Source organism: Gymnoscopelus microlampas, assembly GCF_963454915.1.
Source record: "Gymnoscopelus microlampas genome assembly, chromosome: 24".
Classification (NCBI taxonomy): domain Eukaryota; kingdom Metazoa; phylum Chordata; class Actinopteri; order Myctophiformes; family Myctophidae; genus Gymnoscopelus; species Gymnoscopelus microlampas.
Genome location: NC_139961.1, coordinates 3,597,062 through 3,615,788, shown reverse-complemented (window position 1 = coordinate 3,615,788; position 18,727 = coordinate 3,597,062). Strand labels below are relative to the sequence as shown.

The 18,727-nt window shown below is 48.2% G+C and overlaps 1 protein-coding gene across 1 annotated transcript in view; it reads left to right on the top strand.

The window, feature by feature from the left end:
* The window catches only part of mbd5 (methyl-CpG binding domain protein 5), a 30,574-nt gene extending 14,410 nt beyond the window's left edge, over positions 1 to 16,164 (top strand). Inside the window, exons 7-14 of the mRNA XM_084051624.1 lie at positions 94 to 2,464; positions 6,019 to 6,785; positions 7,421 to 7,750; positions 11,754 to 12,275; positions 13,197 to 13,685; positions 14,534 to 14,601; positions 15,349 to 15,424; positions 15,548 to 16,164. Of these exons, the coding sequence (XP_083907750.1) occupies positions 94 to 2,464; positions 6,019 to 6,785; positions 7,421 to 7,750; positions 11,754 to 12,275; positions 13,197 to 13,685; positions 14,534 to 14,601; positions 15,349 to 15,424; positions 15,548 to 15,619 (4,695 nt within the window). The 3' untranslated portion in view covers positions 15,620 to 16,164. The remainder of the gene's footprint in view (positions 1 to 93; positions 2,465 to 6,018; positions 6,786 to 7,420; positions 7,751 to 11,753; positions 12,276 to 13,196; positions 13,686 to 14,533; positions 14,602 to 15,348; positions 15,425 to 15,547) is intronic.
* Positions 16,165 to 18,727: the final 2,563 nt, after the last annotated feature.

The following is an 18,727-nucleotide window of genomic DNA, read 5'->3' as shown; positions in this document are numbered from 1 at the left end:
TCACATGTTCAATGGCCAAACACACAATTAAATCATTAACAGCAATTATTTGAGTGATAATTAATCGTCAACTTAAATTTGTGATCGTGACAGGCCTACCCCCCCCAGGACGTGGCTGGTCTCCAGCAGCAGCAGCAGCATCAGCAGCGGCCGTACCCCCCCCAGGATGTGGCTGACCTGTACCCCGGCTACCCCAGGCAGCAGAGGCTGACCGTCCCGGACCCCGGGGGCCCCAAGTCCCCTTACCGCGCCTCGTACGGGGGCATGCTGAGCCCCCCGCCCCCAGGGGCCGCCAAGTTGTACGGAGACGGCGGCTCCCGGTCCCCCGGCGGCGGCGCGGACCCCCTGGGGAGTCCGGGCGGCTTCCCCCCCAGGAGCGGCGGCGGCAGCCCCGGCTCGGCGTCTCTCCACGGCAACGGCAGAACGCCGCTGTCCCCCCCCGGCGTGGCGCTGCACGGCTCTCCGTGCGCCGTGGCTGCCAGCGGCAGGACTAGCAACCCCCTCTCCCCGGCCGCCGCGGCCGCCAAAAGCCCCGTCATGGCCGCCGCCGCCGTGTCCCGGGGGGGGAACTTCCCTCCTCCGGGCGTGGAGGGTGTCGCCCGGCCCCCCTTCCCCCGCAGGACGCAGCCCGGCCCGCACCCCCCCGTCGCCCCGCCCTCCTGCGCCCTGCAGAAGCGCCTGGTGACGTCGGAGAAAGACCCCTTAGGCATCCTGGACCCCATCCCCGCCCCCCACCACTCCCATCCCATCCCCGGCAAGGCCCCCCACCCCCCCCACCACTCTCAGGTACCAATGATGAATGTAAACATCCCGCCCCCGGCCATCGTCCCGTTGCCAAGCAACCTGCCGTTACCCACGGCCAAGCCGGGCCACGTTCAGAGGACTCCCGCCTCCTCCGCCTCGCCCTCCCCCGTCACCTCGCCCGTCCTCCTGCCGGGACCCCCGCCGGGCCGCCCGGAGCCCTCCCCTCACCGCTCGCGCTCCTCCTCCACGTCCTCGGACCACGGGAGTTTCGCCGTGCCCGGCGCCAAGGTGCCCCCGCGCTCCCCGCGGTCGGCCGTGGGCTCGCCGCGGCCCGCCCTGCCTTCCAGCCCCTCCGCCAACAGAGCCGACGCCCTGCACCACCACAAGGACCCCCAGATGCTTCCTGGCACGGCCACCAACCCCGCGTACTCGCCCACCTCCTCCTCCTCCTCCTCCCTCGCCGCCCCCAGCGCTTCCCAGAAGGGTCTGCACCCAGGTCTTCTGGGCATGCCCCTCAACCAGCTCCTCAACCAGCAGAACGCTGCCTCCTTCCCCGCCAGCAGCCTCCTGTCGGCCGCAGCCAAAGCACAGCTAGCAAATCAAATCAAACACAACGCTGCTGGAAGCGGCAGCGCCGCCGCCGCTCTGCCCGCTAGCGTCGCCGCGGGGGGCGCTCACCCCGGGTCTCTGAGCGGCCCCCGGGCCATGGAGGCCCCCATGCTGCCCAGCGTGCCCGAGGTCCAGAGCGGCCGCGCGGCACTCAGAGACAAGCTGATGGCTCAGCAGAGAGACCCGCTCCGCAAGCGCAAGGCGCCGTCGGGCGCCGCCGCCGCCGCCACCGCCGCCGCCGCCGCCGCCACCGCCGCTCCCCCTGCCGCCAATCACCACGACGGCGTCAACAACGGCGTCAACAACGGCAGCAACATGGCGTTCGGCGCGCTGAGCAAACCCAGCCCCCCGCGGGGCCCCGGGGAGCAGCAGCAGCTACGGAAGGTGGCCCGTCTGGGGAGCCTCCCTCCCAACACCTCCATGGCCCAGTTGCTCCAGTCCATGAGCCACAGCTCCCAGAACATGGCCTCCGGTCGCCCCGGCCTCGGACCCGGACCCGCTCCGGGGCCCGGCCCTCCCGTCTCGGGTCAGCTGCATTACGGGGACGGCTCGGCCCAGCAGAACCTGCTGGCCCAGCAGAGGCTGCGGAGCCCCGGGGAGCCCATGCAGCACTGTCAGAACATGGACTCTACTGGCGGAGGGCCGCCCCACCCGGGAGGACCGCACCCGGGACAGTTCCCGGACATGGTGGCCCAGATGCAGGCCTCGTCCATGGGGAGCTGCGGGCCGCTAGGCCCCGCAGGAGCAGGGGTACCGCTAGGGCCTGATGGCATGCCGCTAGGCCGACCCAACACTAACCCACCCCCGCTGTCTCACCCTGGACCACATCCTGGACCTCACCTCGGGTCTCACCCAGGACCACATCCTGGTTCTCACCCTGGACCCCACCTTGGTGCTCACCTAGGACCTCTCCCTGGATCTCATACCGGCTCTCACCCCGGAGCACATCCTGGGTCTCACTCCGGACCTCATCCAGGACCCCACCCTGGTCCTCATCCTGGACCACATCATGGTCCTCACCCCCAGCAGCAGTCCCTGCTCCACGGCATGGGGAGGACTAACATGGCGGCAGTGATGCCGCATGGAGGAAATGATGGAGGCTGTGAAACAGGTGAGTTCATGTTCTAGGAACACATAGGAGAGGTTCATGTACAACGTCAAGTGAACTTTGTTTTCCTTCTGTGCCTTCTGTGGGGGATTCATATCTTTGGTTCATTTGGACCACAATACGAAGGGTGGGTGTTAAATAATTCGGGTAAATAATACCAGGCTTTCCACCACGGAGGAAAGCCTGGTGTTCATTCTAAAACGGAGCCTTGTGATCTGGTTTTGAAAAATAAATCGTGTGCCAGTGGTGTTTTCCGGGTTGGCGTCGCATTGTTTTTGATAATGCGAATCAATTTAGTCTCGCTAGTCGCGCTACGAGTTAGACTAAAAAATGGACGTACCAAACAACCTTCCTCTGTCCCAGCAACACGCACGCTCTCTCTCTCGCGTGATCTAGCACCAGTAAACATAGGACGTTCACGAGATCTGCCGCCAGACGGCGCTCACTTAGGAGACCGTTTGTATGATGTGTGTACCGTTTCGCCTTCAGTGGCATGTGTGTACATGTTCTTTTTTAGAAGTGTTAGCATCACATGCAGGTGTGTGCATAACATGAGGCTGGATTTAAAAAGGAAACGGCTGGTGCCACTAGGGGCTGTCACCATTATGACATTTTACATGACGATTAATTGTCACACAAATCATTGCGATTAACGATACAGATTCGACTGTTTTTGTCGTTGTACACCGGAACATTATGAATAAACAATGACATTTCTGTTAGGCTTTGAAGTTGCACAGGGCAGATATGACACATAACCTAAATATACAAAGACATTTCTGACATATTTAATAACTTTATACTTTAAAAAAACATCAATTGTGGAAATAGCAGATCTGCAAGCTCAAGACGCGTCGCGATGCGACGTGTTGTGAGCTTGTAGATCGGCTAACCGTTAGCTACATCGCTAACCGCCTCCCAGTATTGTGACGGACAGCACTCTGGTGGGATTTTTCTATCCACATTACCCGGTCAGTTGGGAAATCTACACATAAGCGGGGAATTGTGTGGATGTATATGACACACACACACACACACACACACACACACACACACACACACACACACACACACACACACACACACACACACACACACACACACACACACACACACACACACACACACACACACACACACACACACACACACACACACACACCACTGCTCTTCCTGGCAGTCTGAGCGACCAATAGCGGCACCAATCATCACCCTGTTCCCATGGCAACCTTGACCTGGCAGCAGCTGTCACTACTGTATATCATAGTGTGTGTGTGTGTGTGTGTGTGTGTGTGTGTGTGTGTGTGTGTGTGTGTGTGTGTGTGTGTGTGTGTGTGTGTGTGTGTGTGTGTAGAAAAAACGAGGAGAGATAAAGAGAGTGTGTCGGGCAGAGAGCAATGCTTACAAAGGGATCAGACAGACAGACAGACAGACAGACAGACAGTGTATTAGATTCATATTAGAAAATAAACAGAGCTGTGTTACATTGCAACTTTAGAGGGAACATTGTGCATTTTCTGTCATAAATAGTTATACATCCATATAGGAGAGGTTAGCTTGGTATAAACTTGAATGTATAGACCCAGCTGTGATTGGCCAGTAGTTGCTGTGATTGACAGTTATTCCTTCCTAGCGTTTTTGCAACTATGCCTAAACCTAACCTTAACCCTGACCTCAGTAGAGGTGACGTCACGCTGTCCCACGGTAGGAAAACAAACAGACAGTAGCCTGACCCACCGCCGCCACCGGAGAACAAACAGCTATTCAAAACGTTATCGTACGAAGGTATCGCACGGCGAAAATAGCCGATCTACAAGTTCACAATGCGTCGCCATCGCAACGCGTTGTCAGCTTGTAGATCAGTTATTTTGGCCACGTGACACGGTCGTACGACGGAGCATATAGCCTACTGGAATCAGCTGTGTTGATGAGACGGTGCCTCAGAGCGCTACTACAGGGACTATTTAATGTCTCAGTCAAATAAACTCTTCTCTTTACAGGGAAACGGATAATAGAGAAACATTTTTATTATGAATTGCCCCACAATATGAATACATTTGGATGTGTTTTGTTGGTAACTGTCGTATAATCGCAATATTACACTCGAGGGTGTGCTTTACCGTCATTATTGGCACACCAGTGATGCGGTCAGGAACGAGGCGGAGCCGAGTTCCGCAAGCATCACTGAAGTGCCAATAATGACGGTAAAGCACACCCTCTCGTGTAATATTGCTTAAATAACGCCTGTCTGACTGACTCAGACACGCTGTCCTCCTTGCTGGTTGTTTTGTAAGCAGTGGATTTGAGGAGGATGTCCCTGGTTTTGTTGCGTTCAACTGCCAGTAACTTTCATAGTTGTATCAGAGTGACTCCATTTCAAAGAGAGCTCTCCTTTTACGGGTCTGTTTTAACAATCTCAGAGTGAAACTGCACAGCTGATGATAATAAACTTTATTTACAATATATAACACTTTTCTAAACAGAAGTCACAAAGTGCCGCAGAGAAGAAATTACACTATAAAGAGAAAAAAAAAGAAAAAGTACGAAAAAAAATCATATCCACTCTAAAAGGATGCCAATAGCATCCTTTTAGATGTTCTTTCTTTTTTTCTCCTCTTGATATTATAAAGACAGATTAGGCAATAGGCCTAGAAGAAAAGGTAGGATGAACGTGTGAGAAGAAGAAGGCTTTTCTGAACATATACCTGTATGTTTTCAGAAGTGATCAACTTGTGGAATTGACTCGGGTCAGGGCATTCCAGAGTGTAGGAGCTTGAACTCACCTTGGTTAACACAGTGAGTTTTGGGGACTTTTAAGAGAGCCCCCCAGGGTTATAGGGGGACAGGAGCTCAACATGATATAGGGGTGGAAAACCCGTTTGAGCCTTAAAAGTTAATAAAATCAATGCTATATTTCTTATCTGAAAAAAGTAGGTTTGAACCACTCTTTTAATTTGGACATTAAAACTGAGGTCAGACTCAGAATGGATAAAACCCCCAAGGCTTTTGTCCAGTGGATTTACATTTATGGCCAGGCTTAGCCAGGCTATATATAGATAGCCTAACTATACAGTTAGGCTATCTAACTGTCAATCACAGCGACTACTGGCCAATCACAGCTGGGTCTATACATTCAAGTTTATACCAAGCTAACCTCTCCTATATGTATAACCATTTCTGACAGAAAACGCACAATTGTCCCTCTAAAGTTGCAATGTGCATACATGCATACATTTATGGCCAGGCTAGCCAGGCTATCTTTTAAAAGTTGGTGGTGTTTTGGGGGCCAAAGAGGACTATTTCTGTTTATGTGTTTGAGTTGAGCTGCAAAAACTATTCATGACATCCATGCATTGGTGTCCAGGCCATGAGGCAGGCCATTTAGACGGTCTAGGCTCTCAGAGGTTGGGGACTTAATCGGGACATGACTACTTCTTCTCTCTCTCCCTCTACCCCTCCAACTCACCTCTCCTGTTGGTGCAGCTCAGAGCTGGAAGTGTGGGTCTTTTTGAAACATTCTGAGTCAAACTCTCCTCCTCTCCCTCCTCTCTCTCCAGGAAACCCTGCATCGCTGATCTGCAATCTGCAGCCGCATGCTAACAGTGGAGCACACATGTACCAACAACAGCAGATGCACCAAGCCCTTCAACAACAGCAACAACAACAACAACAACAACAACTTCAACATCACCAACAACTTCAACAACAACAACAACATCAACAGCAACTTCAACAACAACTTCAGCAGCAGCAACAACTACAACAACATCAACAACATCTTCAACAGCAACAACTACAGCAACAACAACAACAAATTCAACAACAGCAACAACTACAGCAACAACAACAAATTCAACAACAGCAACAACTACAGCAACAACAACAAATTCAACAACGGCAACAACTGCAACTTCAACAGCAGCAACAACTTCAGCAACAACAACATCAACAACAACAACTTCAACAGCAGCAACAACTTCAACAACAACAACATAAACAAGAACTGCAGCATCAACTACTTCAACAGCAACAACATCAACAACAACTTGAGCAACAACTTCAGCAGCAACAACAACTTAAACAACTTCAACATCAACAACATCAGCAGCAACAACGCAAACAAGAACTTCAACAACTTCAACAGCAGCAGCAACAACAACAACATCTTCATCAACAACAACAACAGCATCAACAGCATCAACAGGCTCTTGGAGGTCACCAAACATACCATGCAGCACAACAGAATTTCAGTGACAGTAACAACAGCTCCTACACGGACAGCAGCAACGCCAACTCTATGGCCTGTCTCTACCAGAACTACCAGGTAGGGATGTTGGCATCACACACACACACGCACGCACGCACGCACACACACACACACACGCACGCACGCACGCACACACTGGGTTTCAGCCTAACCCTAACCCTAAGTTTAAAGGGATAGTTCACCCAAAAAAATATTTTTTTCTAATGATTAGTCACCCCATGGAGACTAGAATTCATGGATATTTTTTAGTTTGTCTCATTCCTTAGGCCTTACCGATTAATTAATCGGTAATCGTTGGGGAAAAATTTGTTACACATTTACACATATAAAATACCAATACAAAGACGAGGAAGAAGAAGAAGAAAGTGGAAGTCACGTGTGGCTGCAGGTGTAGACTTGGCAGGTGTAGACTTTTACGTTTTTTTTAACCGTTAGTGTTAACCGGTTGCCGATTTCTTAACGGTTATCGGTTGGGCCATCCCTATTGGGAATATATCTCTTTAATTCCTAGAACGTAGACTATACTTACTTACTTACTTACGGCCCTGTATGCCAGCTGACATGTAGGGCAGCAACAAAGGCTTTCCAAAATTAGACTATGCTTCACAGCACCTTTGCATACCTTAGGTGCGTGTGAAAATAAACGTTACTGTTGTCGTCCAGTACAAAATGTCCTCTCTGGTGTCCCACAGCCACAGGGCATGCAGTTCACAGAGGGCCAGCAGAGAGACGTCGTCGCCGTCCAGGCCCAGGGCGGTGAGGCGCTGCCTCCCCCCGGCGTTGGGCTGGACAGGCTCCTCCCCGGGGTAGGTGGAGTAGGAGGAGGAGGAGGAGGAGGAGGACCACCGGAGTCCGTGGACGCCATTTACCGGGCGGTGGTGGACGCGGCCAGCAAGGGCATGCACGTCACCATCACCACGGCCGCCACCCCCTCCAACCAGACCAGCCCCGTGCCGGCGCTCGGCGCCATGAGTGCCTTCACCTCCTCCATAGGAGACAACGGCTCTGTTATCGTCCAGGAGGTACTGGTGCAGTGTTGATTTAGACAGCACATTTAGGCTTAGTTTTAGTCATAGTCTTTTGAATCAAACTCCATTTAGTTTTAGTCATATTTTAGTCATCTGAAATGTTTTAGTTTTTGTCTAGTTTTAGTCGACTAAAATGTATTTTGACGGTGCCTTCGTGGCATCATAATGGCTGATTGTACACTTGGTTGCATGCTGAAAATAGCAGATCTACAAGCCTTCACAACGCGTCGCGCAGTGCCCATACCCTAGGTGGGGTTGGCGAAAGGGCCTACTCTGTGTGGAGTTTGCATGTTCTCCCCGTGTTCCCTAGGGTAGTTAATACCCTTACAAAAACATGTAGTAATCCTGGTCACTATACTGCCTCCCCCTGCCCAGCCGGGGCGCCTGATGGAGGGGAAAGGAACTGGTTGGAATAACGTGTTCCTTCCACGCGCTACGTCCTACCAGGGAAACTCTCCCCTGTCAGGTGACCTGACAAGAAGGTCAGTTGGCTCTCATGCATTGAAGGAGGCATGAGCTCGGCCCTGGCCTCCCTAGGTTGGCAGAGGGAAGGTAGTGCCCAGGATTACATAGACAATTGGCACCGGGTGTAAAAAATAGGGGTTTAGGCGGCTGCAGTTATGATTTGACCCCAAAAAAATTGCAACAAAAGGTTTCTCAATGGTTTATTGTAGTATCAGTTGTACTTAATAACATATCAAAAGTTTACCAAAATCGGACCACTAGAAAGATCCGATTTTCAAAATGGCCGCCGCCAGATCCTTGAAATACCATTACTCCTTCATTATTCATCCTAGACAAGTATTTTTTGTTGCCTAACCCCATGTTTTGGTTATCTTGGATCTAATTAGCATAATATAAATTATAGTCAAGTAATTACAAGTATACAATTATAAAGCAATTGGTTATAAGCATGGTTATAAGCATATTTAACAATGTAATTGGACATTTCTCCCTTTTCTACGTGCCATAATGCCCAGGATTGGTGAATTCATCACTACATGAATTCACATTCTGTTGAAGCTTTCAGGAGATTTCTCTTGATAACAATAAGGATTAAATTAATTATTACTGGGTGGTACTGTGACATTTGTAAAAACATGGCTGTAACTGACAGACTGGGAATGTTACCCAAATCTTGGAAGAAATTCCTTACAGAGAAGTTTCTTCACTATTTTGTTTGTAAAGGTGTCAGCCAAAAATAATAATAATAATCCTAGTTCCCTAGGTCAATGGTTCCCAAACTGGGGGTCATCACCCCCCCCCCCCCCCCCCCCAGATGATTAGCTTAATGTGCATCATTGTTTTCCCACTCAACAGTAAACAAACCAACATACAGTATAAGTGTATACAGTGTATCTGCACATTTCTAAAGTGACAACTTAATCACTCTTAAGACCTTTTTAATAGCAAATTGGCCAAAGTCTCAAATATTACAGTGGAGAGAAATGGCCCCTTATGGGCCTGGAGAGGAAGACAGTACAGAGCTATCACAACGTGTATCTAGTGTCTGCTGTCTTGGGTGTCTAGGCAGGGGTGGTGGAGGAGTGTGGTGCGGAGAGGGTTCAGATTTGCTTGTCACAGACATCTTCTTATTCCTGAGATTGTAGTTGTGTGGGGTTTTTGTGCAAAATTAATTTCACATGTCTTTTATTTTGTGATTGGTACTGCTATAGCAATAACCTTGAACTTTGATCTTTTTTTCTGGATAATTTTAACATCAAGAAGGCATAGGAGACAGCCCATGACGCCCTGGGCTCCTGTCTCCCATAGAATCCCGATCTAACCGGCCTCCACTCTGTGTCCCTGCTGCTATCCAACAAACAAGCATTGCTTTCTGTATACACCTAATGGTCAGACTATTTTTTTTGTTCTGGAGAGGGGAAAGGACGCTCTGAGCCATAATGATCACTGTCAAGTCACTGGGGGCCCCTGGGAATATTAATGGTCAGCCACCAACCAGACACCGACTCTCCTGTGAGCCAGTCCGACATAGGGACACCCCTGTCTGCCTGACACACAGTCATGCACCACATGGTCTTACAACCACCACTATGGCGGGTCCCTCCTCACTAACTATGGCCACTCACGATTGCCCATCTCGGGCATAGGAGCCAGCATGGATGTCCACTTGGGACCAGTGGGACTATCCAGTGAGCCAGACGACATACTGTAGGGACACTCCTCTCAGCCTAACACATAAGCTTAATTTCTGCCTCCTCCTCACTCCGTCCTCTAGTGTGACTTAGAAATTGTTTGCATCCCAAATGCTAATTTGCTTTTGCAGTTGCTGAGAACCAGGTGAGCGCAGGCTCCTTAAGCCACTTGGAGTGAAATATGGCAAGATACAAGTATATCTTTCATGTATCGTTTGCGGAACTGTCCTCCTCACCTCCTCCCTCGGAGGCAGGGCTAAGGCGGGAGTGGAGGACTTGATGATGGACACTTGAATATTGGAATTGCGATGTACAACGTGGAGGTCTTAGAACTACCACCACAGGGGCCGACAAGCCCCATTCTCTTTAACTGCCTATGAGCTCCTAAGTGGCCCACTATAGCTTTAACATGTCTGAGCCAACTGTTGGAGGTTTTGCACCTCGGACATGGGGGAGAGGAGAAGGTCAGGGTCTCCTATAACTTTGCTCTTCTGTGCTCCAAGTGCCCAGGGAGCAATCCAGTGACCCCCCACTCCCCATACTCCCACTCCACCTGAGGGGAACCCTAGGCCCTCTAAACTCGACACCAGACCCCCTTTTACCTCCTCACACAACCCTACCCCGCATACTCCCCTCTGTCTAGGCCCCCAGTAGAGACATGGATTTTGACAGCTCTTCACTAACCTCCGTAGCAACCCCCACCCCTCTTTACTCACTCACACTGATTACCTTCCTAATGTGTTAAAAAGTTATTCAAAAATCTATTTATTGCTTTTCAAAATCTTGTGTCTACAAGATGACACTTTGATTCACATTTGATCCACAGAGCTATCCAAAACCTTTCTATATTGCATGCAATACTATATCAACTGACAATATTCTCTTTCTCTGCCATGCACCTTCTGAATGACAAAATTGACAAAAATGAAAATTGTGACTTGTGTTTTATGGATATCTTGAAGCCTTGTTCCAGTAAAAAAAAATATATAACTAGTTTATTGCATAATTAGTTTAGTTAACTTGAAACGGGTGACCATTTCAGAGGGTTTTAATAGAGTCACAAACAAAATATTGGATTTCGCAATTATCTAATTGTATCTCTGCAATTTGGACAATTCCAGTGGATTTCTAGGCCCCCAAAACATAGGGTAAGACACAAAAAGTACTTGTCTAGGATAAATAATGAAGGAGTTAGGTTATTATAAAGATGTTTTGGCCATCTTGGACGCCATCTTCAAAATAACACCTTTCCAGTGCTCAAACTTTGGTAAACTTTTAGTATGTTATTAAGGACACCTAATACTGTAGGAAACAGTTGAAAAACGTTTTGTTGCAATTTGTTTTGGGTTAGGTGCTTTTTTTTCATAACTGCAGCCGCCTAGTTACAAAATCGTGGGATAGAAATTTAGAGAAAAATATATATATTTAGTCTTAGTTTTAGTCATCATAGCTTAGTTTTTATTTAGTTTTCGTCGGTGAAAAAAGTAGTTGTTAGTAACCACTTGAACCCCAGGCAGCATCCATATTCTGGGGGGGAACATTCACCACAAAAATAGCTGATCTACAAGCTCAGAACGCGTCTTTTGAGCTTGTAGATCGGCTATAAGAGATTTGGTGTAGACGGGGAAAAGGCTAGAGGATTCAAGCGGTTACAGTAAATATTTGGCCTGTTTAGTAGGATTATTGGTGCTGGTCATTGTCTGTCATTTCCGTGTATATTTCAGTTATTTGTCATAATATGGCAGATATTATCTGGCCTGTTTAAAACAGAAAAGTCATTTTGATGTATATATATTTTTAAGCCAAAAACACAATTAAATCGCAATTGTTTGCACAACCAGGAGGGGCAGCAGCAGCAGCAGGGCAGAGCGAGGCCCCCGGCGAGGACGGCCGGCCCCCCCAACAACAGCAAGCCCTCGGACCCGGGGCCCCCCGGCACCCCGGACGGCGGCCCCGAGACCCCCGGCAGCGGCGAATACTTCCGCTCCCCGGGCCGGGGGGCCGGGCAACAGCAGCAGTGGGACGGCGTGGAGACGCAGCGTGGCGGGGGTCTGTCGGCGGCGGCGGGGGGCGGCGGCGGCTTCGACAGCCAGAACAACAGCAGCAGCAGTGGGTGGGGCAGCGAGGACTTCCTGGAGTGTTCCACCCAGCTGAGGAGGAGCAGCAGCAGCAGCAGCAGCCCCGGCCTGACCCCCCCCGCGCCCCCCTGCCCCCCCCCCAACCACCACGTCCACCATCATCACCACCACCACCACCATCATCATCAGCACCCCCACCCCCACCTCCTCCAGGAGCAGGAGGCGTACCGCTACGGCGGCGGCGGAGGAGGAGGACCCCCGTCCGGCTACAAGGAGCGCTCCACGGTAAGGCCTGTCGCAGTCATTGCATAAGTCGTCTTTATCACAATTATATTGTTTGCATAAATCATCGTAATCGTTTCTGAGTTGAACAATGTTCACGCATTGTGATATTCTGGCCTGTGCAATGTTTGATTATGAAGCCTAAAAGGCAAACAGAAATATATATGTTTTTAATTCATATTCCAATGTTTAACATTACATTACATTACAGTCATTTAGCAGATGCTTTTATCCAAAGAGACTTACAATGAGTGCATTCAACATAGGTAGGGAACGAAACTACTAATCACCAGAAGTCTGAAGTGCATTCTCTTCTAAAACAAGCAACTAAGAGTATACCTAGCGCTAAGGTAAAAGTGCAATATATCAGCTACCTACTTTCTTAACCCATTGAGACCTGGAGCCGATTCTACATGTCTCCTAAATCTCAACAGTTTTATGAAAAACGTATGTTTCTATATCAGTGGTGCTCAATCTTTTTCATGTCAAGGACCCCCAAAATGATATGTATTTGGCCGCGGACCCCCATCAAAATATTTTGATCCAGGGACCCCCCAGAAGCAAAGATTTGAGTTAAAAATGTTCGCTTTAAATATATGTATATTCAAAGATTTGCACACATTTTCATGATTTTTCAAAAATAGCCCAAAGTGTAAAATAATGCTTTTTAGCTCAAATCTAAAAATGACACAGTTCCGGGTCTTAATGGGTTAAACAGATGAGACGAGTAGGAACATCAAATGAGCAAGAGCTAAAACAAATTGTGTGTATCAAGTAAACAAGATCCAATAAAACAAGAGCTTGTTTACTTGAGCTCGCACAGAGCTCGTACAAATAATTAACAACAAGTTCAAAGCACAATTAAAATCGCAATTATTTGAGTGAAAATTAATCGTCAACTTAAATGTTGTCATGGTGACACAGCCCTACTCCACGGAGCACGCGGTCAACGGGGCCACGCCCCACTTCGCCCCCGCCAGAGGGTACGGCGGCGGCGGCGAGGCGCTGGGCCCCGCCAGGCACGGGGAGCTGACGGGGGACGACCAGTCCCCCGGCTCGTCCACCAGCCTGGAGGGCCCTCTGCCGGCCCTAGTGGTCAGGGACCACTACAACGGCGGCGGGGGCGGGGGGGGCCACTACAACAACAACAACAACAACGGCCTCTTCAGCGGCCTCAACATGGCCCCCAGCCCCTCGGACACCAAGAGCGTGAGCAGCGAGGAGCAGCCCGACTCGCCCTCCTCCTCCTCCTCGGAGCAGCTGCTGCACTACCGCGCCCGGGGGGGCTTCAACATGGGCGAGCTGGTGTGGGGTCCGCTGAGGGGCTTCCCTCTGCCCTGGAACGCCAAGCTGGCCGGGGACGACGCGCTGCAGCACGGAGCCCCCGCTATGCAGCTCAGAGAGCAGGCCAAGGTACCTACTGTGTGTGTGTGTGTGTGTGTGTGTGTGTGTGTGTGTGTGTGTGTGTGTGTGTGTGTGTGTGTGTGTGTGTGTGTGTGTGTGTGTGTGTGTGTGTGTGTGTGTGTGTGTGTGTGTGTGTGGGTCTGTGTCTGTGTGTGTCTGTCTGTCTGTCTGTCTGTCTGTCTGTCTGTCTGTCTGTCTGTCTGTCTGTCTGTCTGTGTGTGTGTGTGTGTGTGTGTGTGTGTGTCATTCCATCCATGTTTCATCTCTGTGATAGCTTTTAACCCAGACATTTTTACATCTTTGACAGCTAATACACCAGAAGAGTCCAGAGAAGTGTCTGTATTAGAGATAGGGTCATTTCTTACCCATTTTCAAAAAATAAAATAGCATGTCTCGCCAAAGTTACATTACAGCAACACAGGAGCCGAGACACAGAATATTTTCCAAATACTTTAAACAGGGAGTGAATGGAGCAGAAAATCTTTGGAGCATTAGAATAGCTGATGTCATGAAGCCTTGTTCCAATAAAGAAATGTAAAGGGTACTTTGAACAAAAAAATTGCACTCACTGTATTGAACGTAACATTTTTAAAATGTGTTCTACTACTGGATTTTATGCCATCTTAAGGCTGTGATGTCTTTCAAGGTTCGCACTGGTTATTGTATGTGTTTTCGTTGTCATTGTTTGGTTTTGTCCATGTATGTTAGAATCTATAAGCTCTATAGAATCTATAAGATCTATAAGCTCATATGAGCTTATAGATCTGCTATTTTTTGAATAGCCAAAGAAATCTTGTCATTATGAACCCTACATTCTGGTTGTCCTCCTGTAGTAAATGTGAGGTGTTTGTGTTCAGGTTGAACCGGAGAAGCTCAAAACGTTATCACATGACCTGGACGCTCTGGACCGCAAGAGAAACCGCAAGTGAGTCCATTCTCTTTGTGTTATGAACTGACGTGAGTGCAGTGTTGATTTTGACAGCAAATTTTGATTTAGTTTTAGTCATAGTCTTTTGAATAACATTCCATTTAGTTTCAGTCATATTTTAGTCATCTGAAATGTTTTAGTTTTTGTCTAGTTTTAGTCGACTAAATATCATAAGATTATAGTCGACTAAATCTACAGTTGATTTAGTCGACTAGAATGTATTTTGCCGGTGCCTTGATGGCGTCGTAATGGCTGATTTTACACTTGGTTGCATGCTGAAAATAGCCGATCTACAAGCTCACAACGCGTCGCAGCTGCGCCCCAATGCGGAAGAACTTGTAGATCTGCTATTTTCAGTGTAACAGTGAAAATGTGTAACACCCGAGCGCAACCAAACATAAAATGTGTTTTAGTTCTACTGGATCTCTTCTCCACTCGTCCCTTTCTAACATTTTAGTCTAGTTTCTATTTGTTCACAAAATTGTTAATATCATTAGTCTTCGTTTTATTCATCATAGTATGTTTTTATTCCGTTTTTATTTAGTTTTCGTCTAGTTTAGTCGACCAACATTTTTCGTCATAGTTTTAGTCGACAAAATCAACCCTGTGCTTTGGACACCATGTTCCAGAGCGCTACTGTACATGTCCTCACAATAACATGGGGAATTTAATTTAATGCGTTTGTAAAGGATATTGAAGATGCAATATATTTGGTTTAACGTGTTGCCGTGTGTGTCCCGACAGGCCAGGAAAACTAAATAATCATCTGGAAGCTGCTATTCACGAGGCCATGAGTGAACTGGACAAGATGTCTGGAACAGTAAGAACATAACCTCCTCTCCTTCTCCTTCTCCTTCTCCCTCTCCCTCTCCTTCTCCTCTCCTCTCCTCTCCTCTCCGCTCCATGTATAAATCAGTTGATCTAATGAGCGTTTCTCTCTCAGGTTCATCAGATCCCGTCGAGGGATCGACAGCTCAAACTTCCCAAACCCAAGAGGAGGAAGATCTCCAGATAACATCCAATGTGTCGGCTTCTCTCCTCTCTCTCTCTCTCTCTCTCTCTCTCTCTCTCTCTCTCTCTCTCTCTCTCCTGGCTCTTTTCACTACAAGAACTAAGTTCTTCTGGATGTTGTGGATGTGTCTCCATAGCGCTACAGACGGACTTTTTTTAGACCCGGTTCTCAGAACTTAATTTGGATCCCTCTGCTCACGAGGCGGCACTAACCTTGACCTTCTCAGAACTTCATACTTCCAAAATGTTTCTTTAAAATAGCGCATAAGCGGATCTAGTTTGTCGATTGGCTATTTTCGGCTTCCTGGTTAGCAAAATGTAAACGAAACGAAAGAAAAAACAAACATCAGTGAAGAACACGGGTACCGGAGTCACCCTTCGTAGTCAAAAAAAGCCATCTCTCTCTCTCTCTCTCTCTCTCTCTCTCTCTCTCTCTCTCTCTCTCTCTCTCTCTCTCTCTAACTCTAAGAAGCCTTGGGAAAACAACGCGCGCTCGGCCCCTTCCGGCGGCCGTGACCTTTGAACTCTCTCTGCCAGGTGCTACATGTAATGCGGTCGGGGGGGGGGGGGGGGGGGGGGGGCAGTGGCGTGCACAGACATTTTGAGGGGCAGGTGCTCAAGTAAATTATACTTTTTTTTGTTTACTTGGTCCGCTCTTTTTTCCCCTCTACACCTATATACCTCTTTGCCAAAAATAGCAGATCTACAAGCTCACAACGCCTCGCAGCGCGAGGCGTTGTGAGCTTGTAGATCTGCTATTTTTGGCTAAAGTTCTCCTCAGAAAAGGGATGCTAGGTTTCGAGTGGTTACGGTAAAAAGAAAAATCATATCACACAAAGATTTGGCGGACCCCCTGTAGTAACTCTGAGGACCCCCTGGTGAAGACCCCCTGCTGTAAACTGGAAAAAAAAAAACTTTTTTTTTTCTTTTTTTCAAAAGGGCTCTTCTGGTCAAGAGGGCAAAGGGCAGGTGTAGCTCTAGCACCACCTAGAGTCTATCTGTGCACGTCCCTGAGGAGGGGACGGGGGGGAAGGGGGGGGGGGGGGGGGTGTTCCGTCCGTCTCCGTGGACGGGATCTTAAAAAAAACGTCTCAGACCGACCGACCGACCGACCGCTCACAGACTGAACTGTGGAACGACCACGAAACCCACACAACAAGAAGAAGACGGAACAACAGTTTGCCGGTTTTGTCTCTGAATGAACTATTTTTTTCTAGTATAAGATAGTAAAACAAATGAAAAAAAAAGAAAGAAGAAAAAAAAAAAAAACTCCTTACAAGCGTACCGTACATATTTAAGAACAATAGACAGTCCAAATATTTCTGATACATTTTCAATATGTACATAGGTCGATAACGGAAGATTTCACGCTATTAACAATTGTATGTAAATACTGTACAGTGTCGTGTACAAGCATACCCCAATGAACATTTTATCTTTTATTGTACAAAAACAAAAACAAAACGAAAAAAAAAACAACAACAACAAAAAAAACAACAACAAATCAAAAGCTTATACAGACAGAGCAGAGAGCAGTGTCTGGGTTTCTATTCAGTAAAAACGTATCATAGGATTAAATAACGAGATACAGCCTAAAAAGCTTTTATATGAACTGGTAAGCTGTGCTGGGGTGGTGTTTTCTATTTTTTTGTTTCGTTGGGTTTGTTCTCTTAGGGGAAACGGCGCCCCCCCCCCCCCCCCCCTGGGACAGGCATGAGTGTGACGATGTGTGAGTTCTCCATTTAACCCATTGAGACCTGAAGCCGATTCTACACGTCTCCTTAAATCTCAACGGTTTTCTGGAAAAACGTACGTTTCTATATCAGTGGTGCTCAATCTTTTTCATGTCAAGGACCCCCAAAATTATATGTTTTTGGTCACGGACCCCCATCAAAATATGTTGTTCCAGGGACCCCCCAAGAAGCAAAGATTTGAGTTAAAAATGTTCGCTTTGAAAATATATATATTCAGAAGATTTGCACACATTTTCACGATTTTTCAAAAATAGCAGATCTACAAGCTCGTAGCGCGGCACTCGGTGCCGCGCTATGAGCTTGTAGATCTGCTATTTTTGAATAGCCCAAAGTGTAAAATAATGCTTTTTTAGCTCAAATCTAAAAATGACACAGTTCCAGGTCTTAAAAAGACCACGTATCCACGTTAGTGTTCGTTTGTTGGTTTGTTTGTTTTGTTTTGTTTGCGTCCGTTCTAGAAAGAAAACGATTCACAGAATGAACTTTACCAGCTGAGAGTGTTCTAGTGCTGTCAGTGAGCCCGGGGCGGGACGGGTTCAACCAGTCCAAACACTGACACGGGGGGAGTTAACCCATTAAGACCGGGAGCGCATCTGTGTCATTTTAGATTTTAGTAAAGTATTTTATACTTTGGCTATTCAAAAAAATAGCAGATATACAAGCTCATAGCGCTGCGTGCAGCGCTATGAGCTTGATCATTTTCACTACGAGACACGTAATTGGTAACCAACCAATATCTGGTGAATCTGCTCCATTCTTAACACATTCGGTGCCAGATTTGTATTAAAACCAACCCGATCGCCAGAGGAAACGTTCTCATTGAACGTTTTTCAACGTTTCTCAAACTCCGTGCATAGACTACTGGAAAACCACAAATTCCGTGCATAGCCGCCTCGCATCTCCCCCATTGTGACTCAACCATTTCGGAGGCGCGCAGTCTCAAGGGAATTGTCGCCGCGTGAAGGACCACCGAGCGAGCTAAAGCGAGCGAGTTGCCGTCCTGAACATTGCGACATTCCCTTGAGCCTGCTCGGCGCCGTTTGAGTTACGTACCGATAGGCACAGAATCGTAAATTTTGTTGTGGGGACTGCTCTGCTTCCGGGTTTTTCCGGGTTGCGACTGGTTACGCCCACCGTGGGACTCCCCGTACATATGCACGGAATTTGGGGGTTTCTAGGCGACTATGCACGGATCTTATCAAGGAGAATGGGAGTGGACGGGAGCCAGTTTTTTTGGCACGGTGATCCATCCGTCCCTTCCATTTCAGAGGCACCGTGGGTGATTCCAAAGCTGCGCTAGCCCCCCCCCCCTTGTGGAAAAAAAACAAAAAGATTAAAAACACGTTTTTTTACCGTGT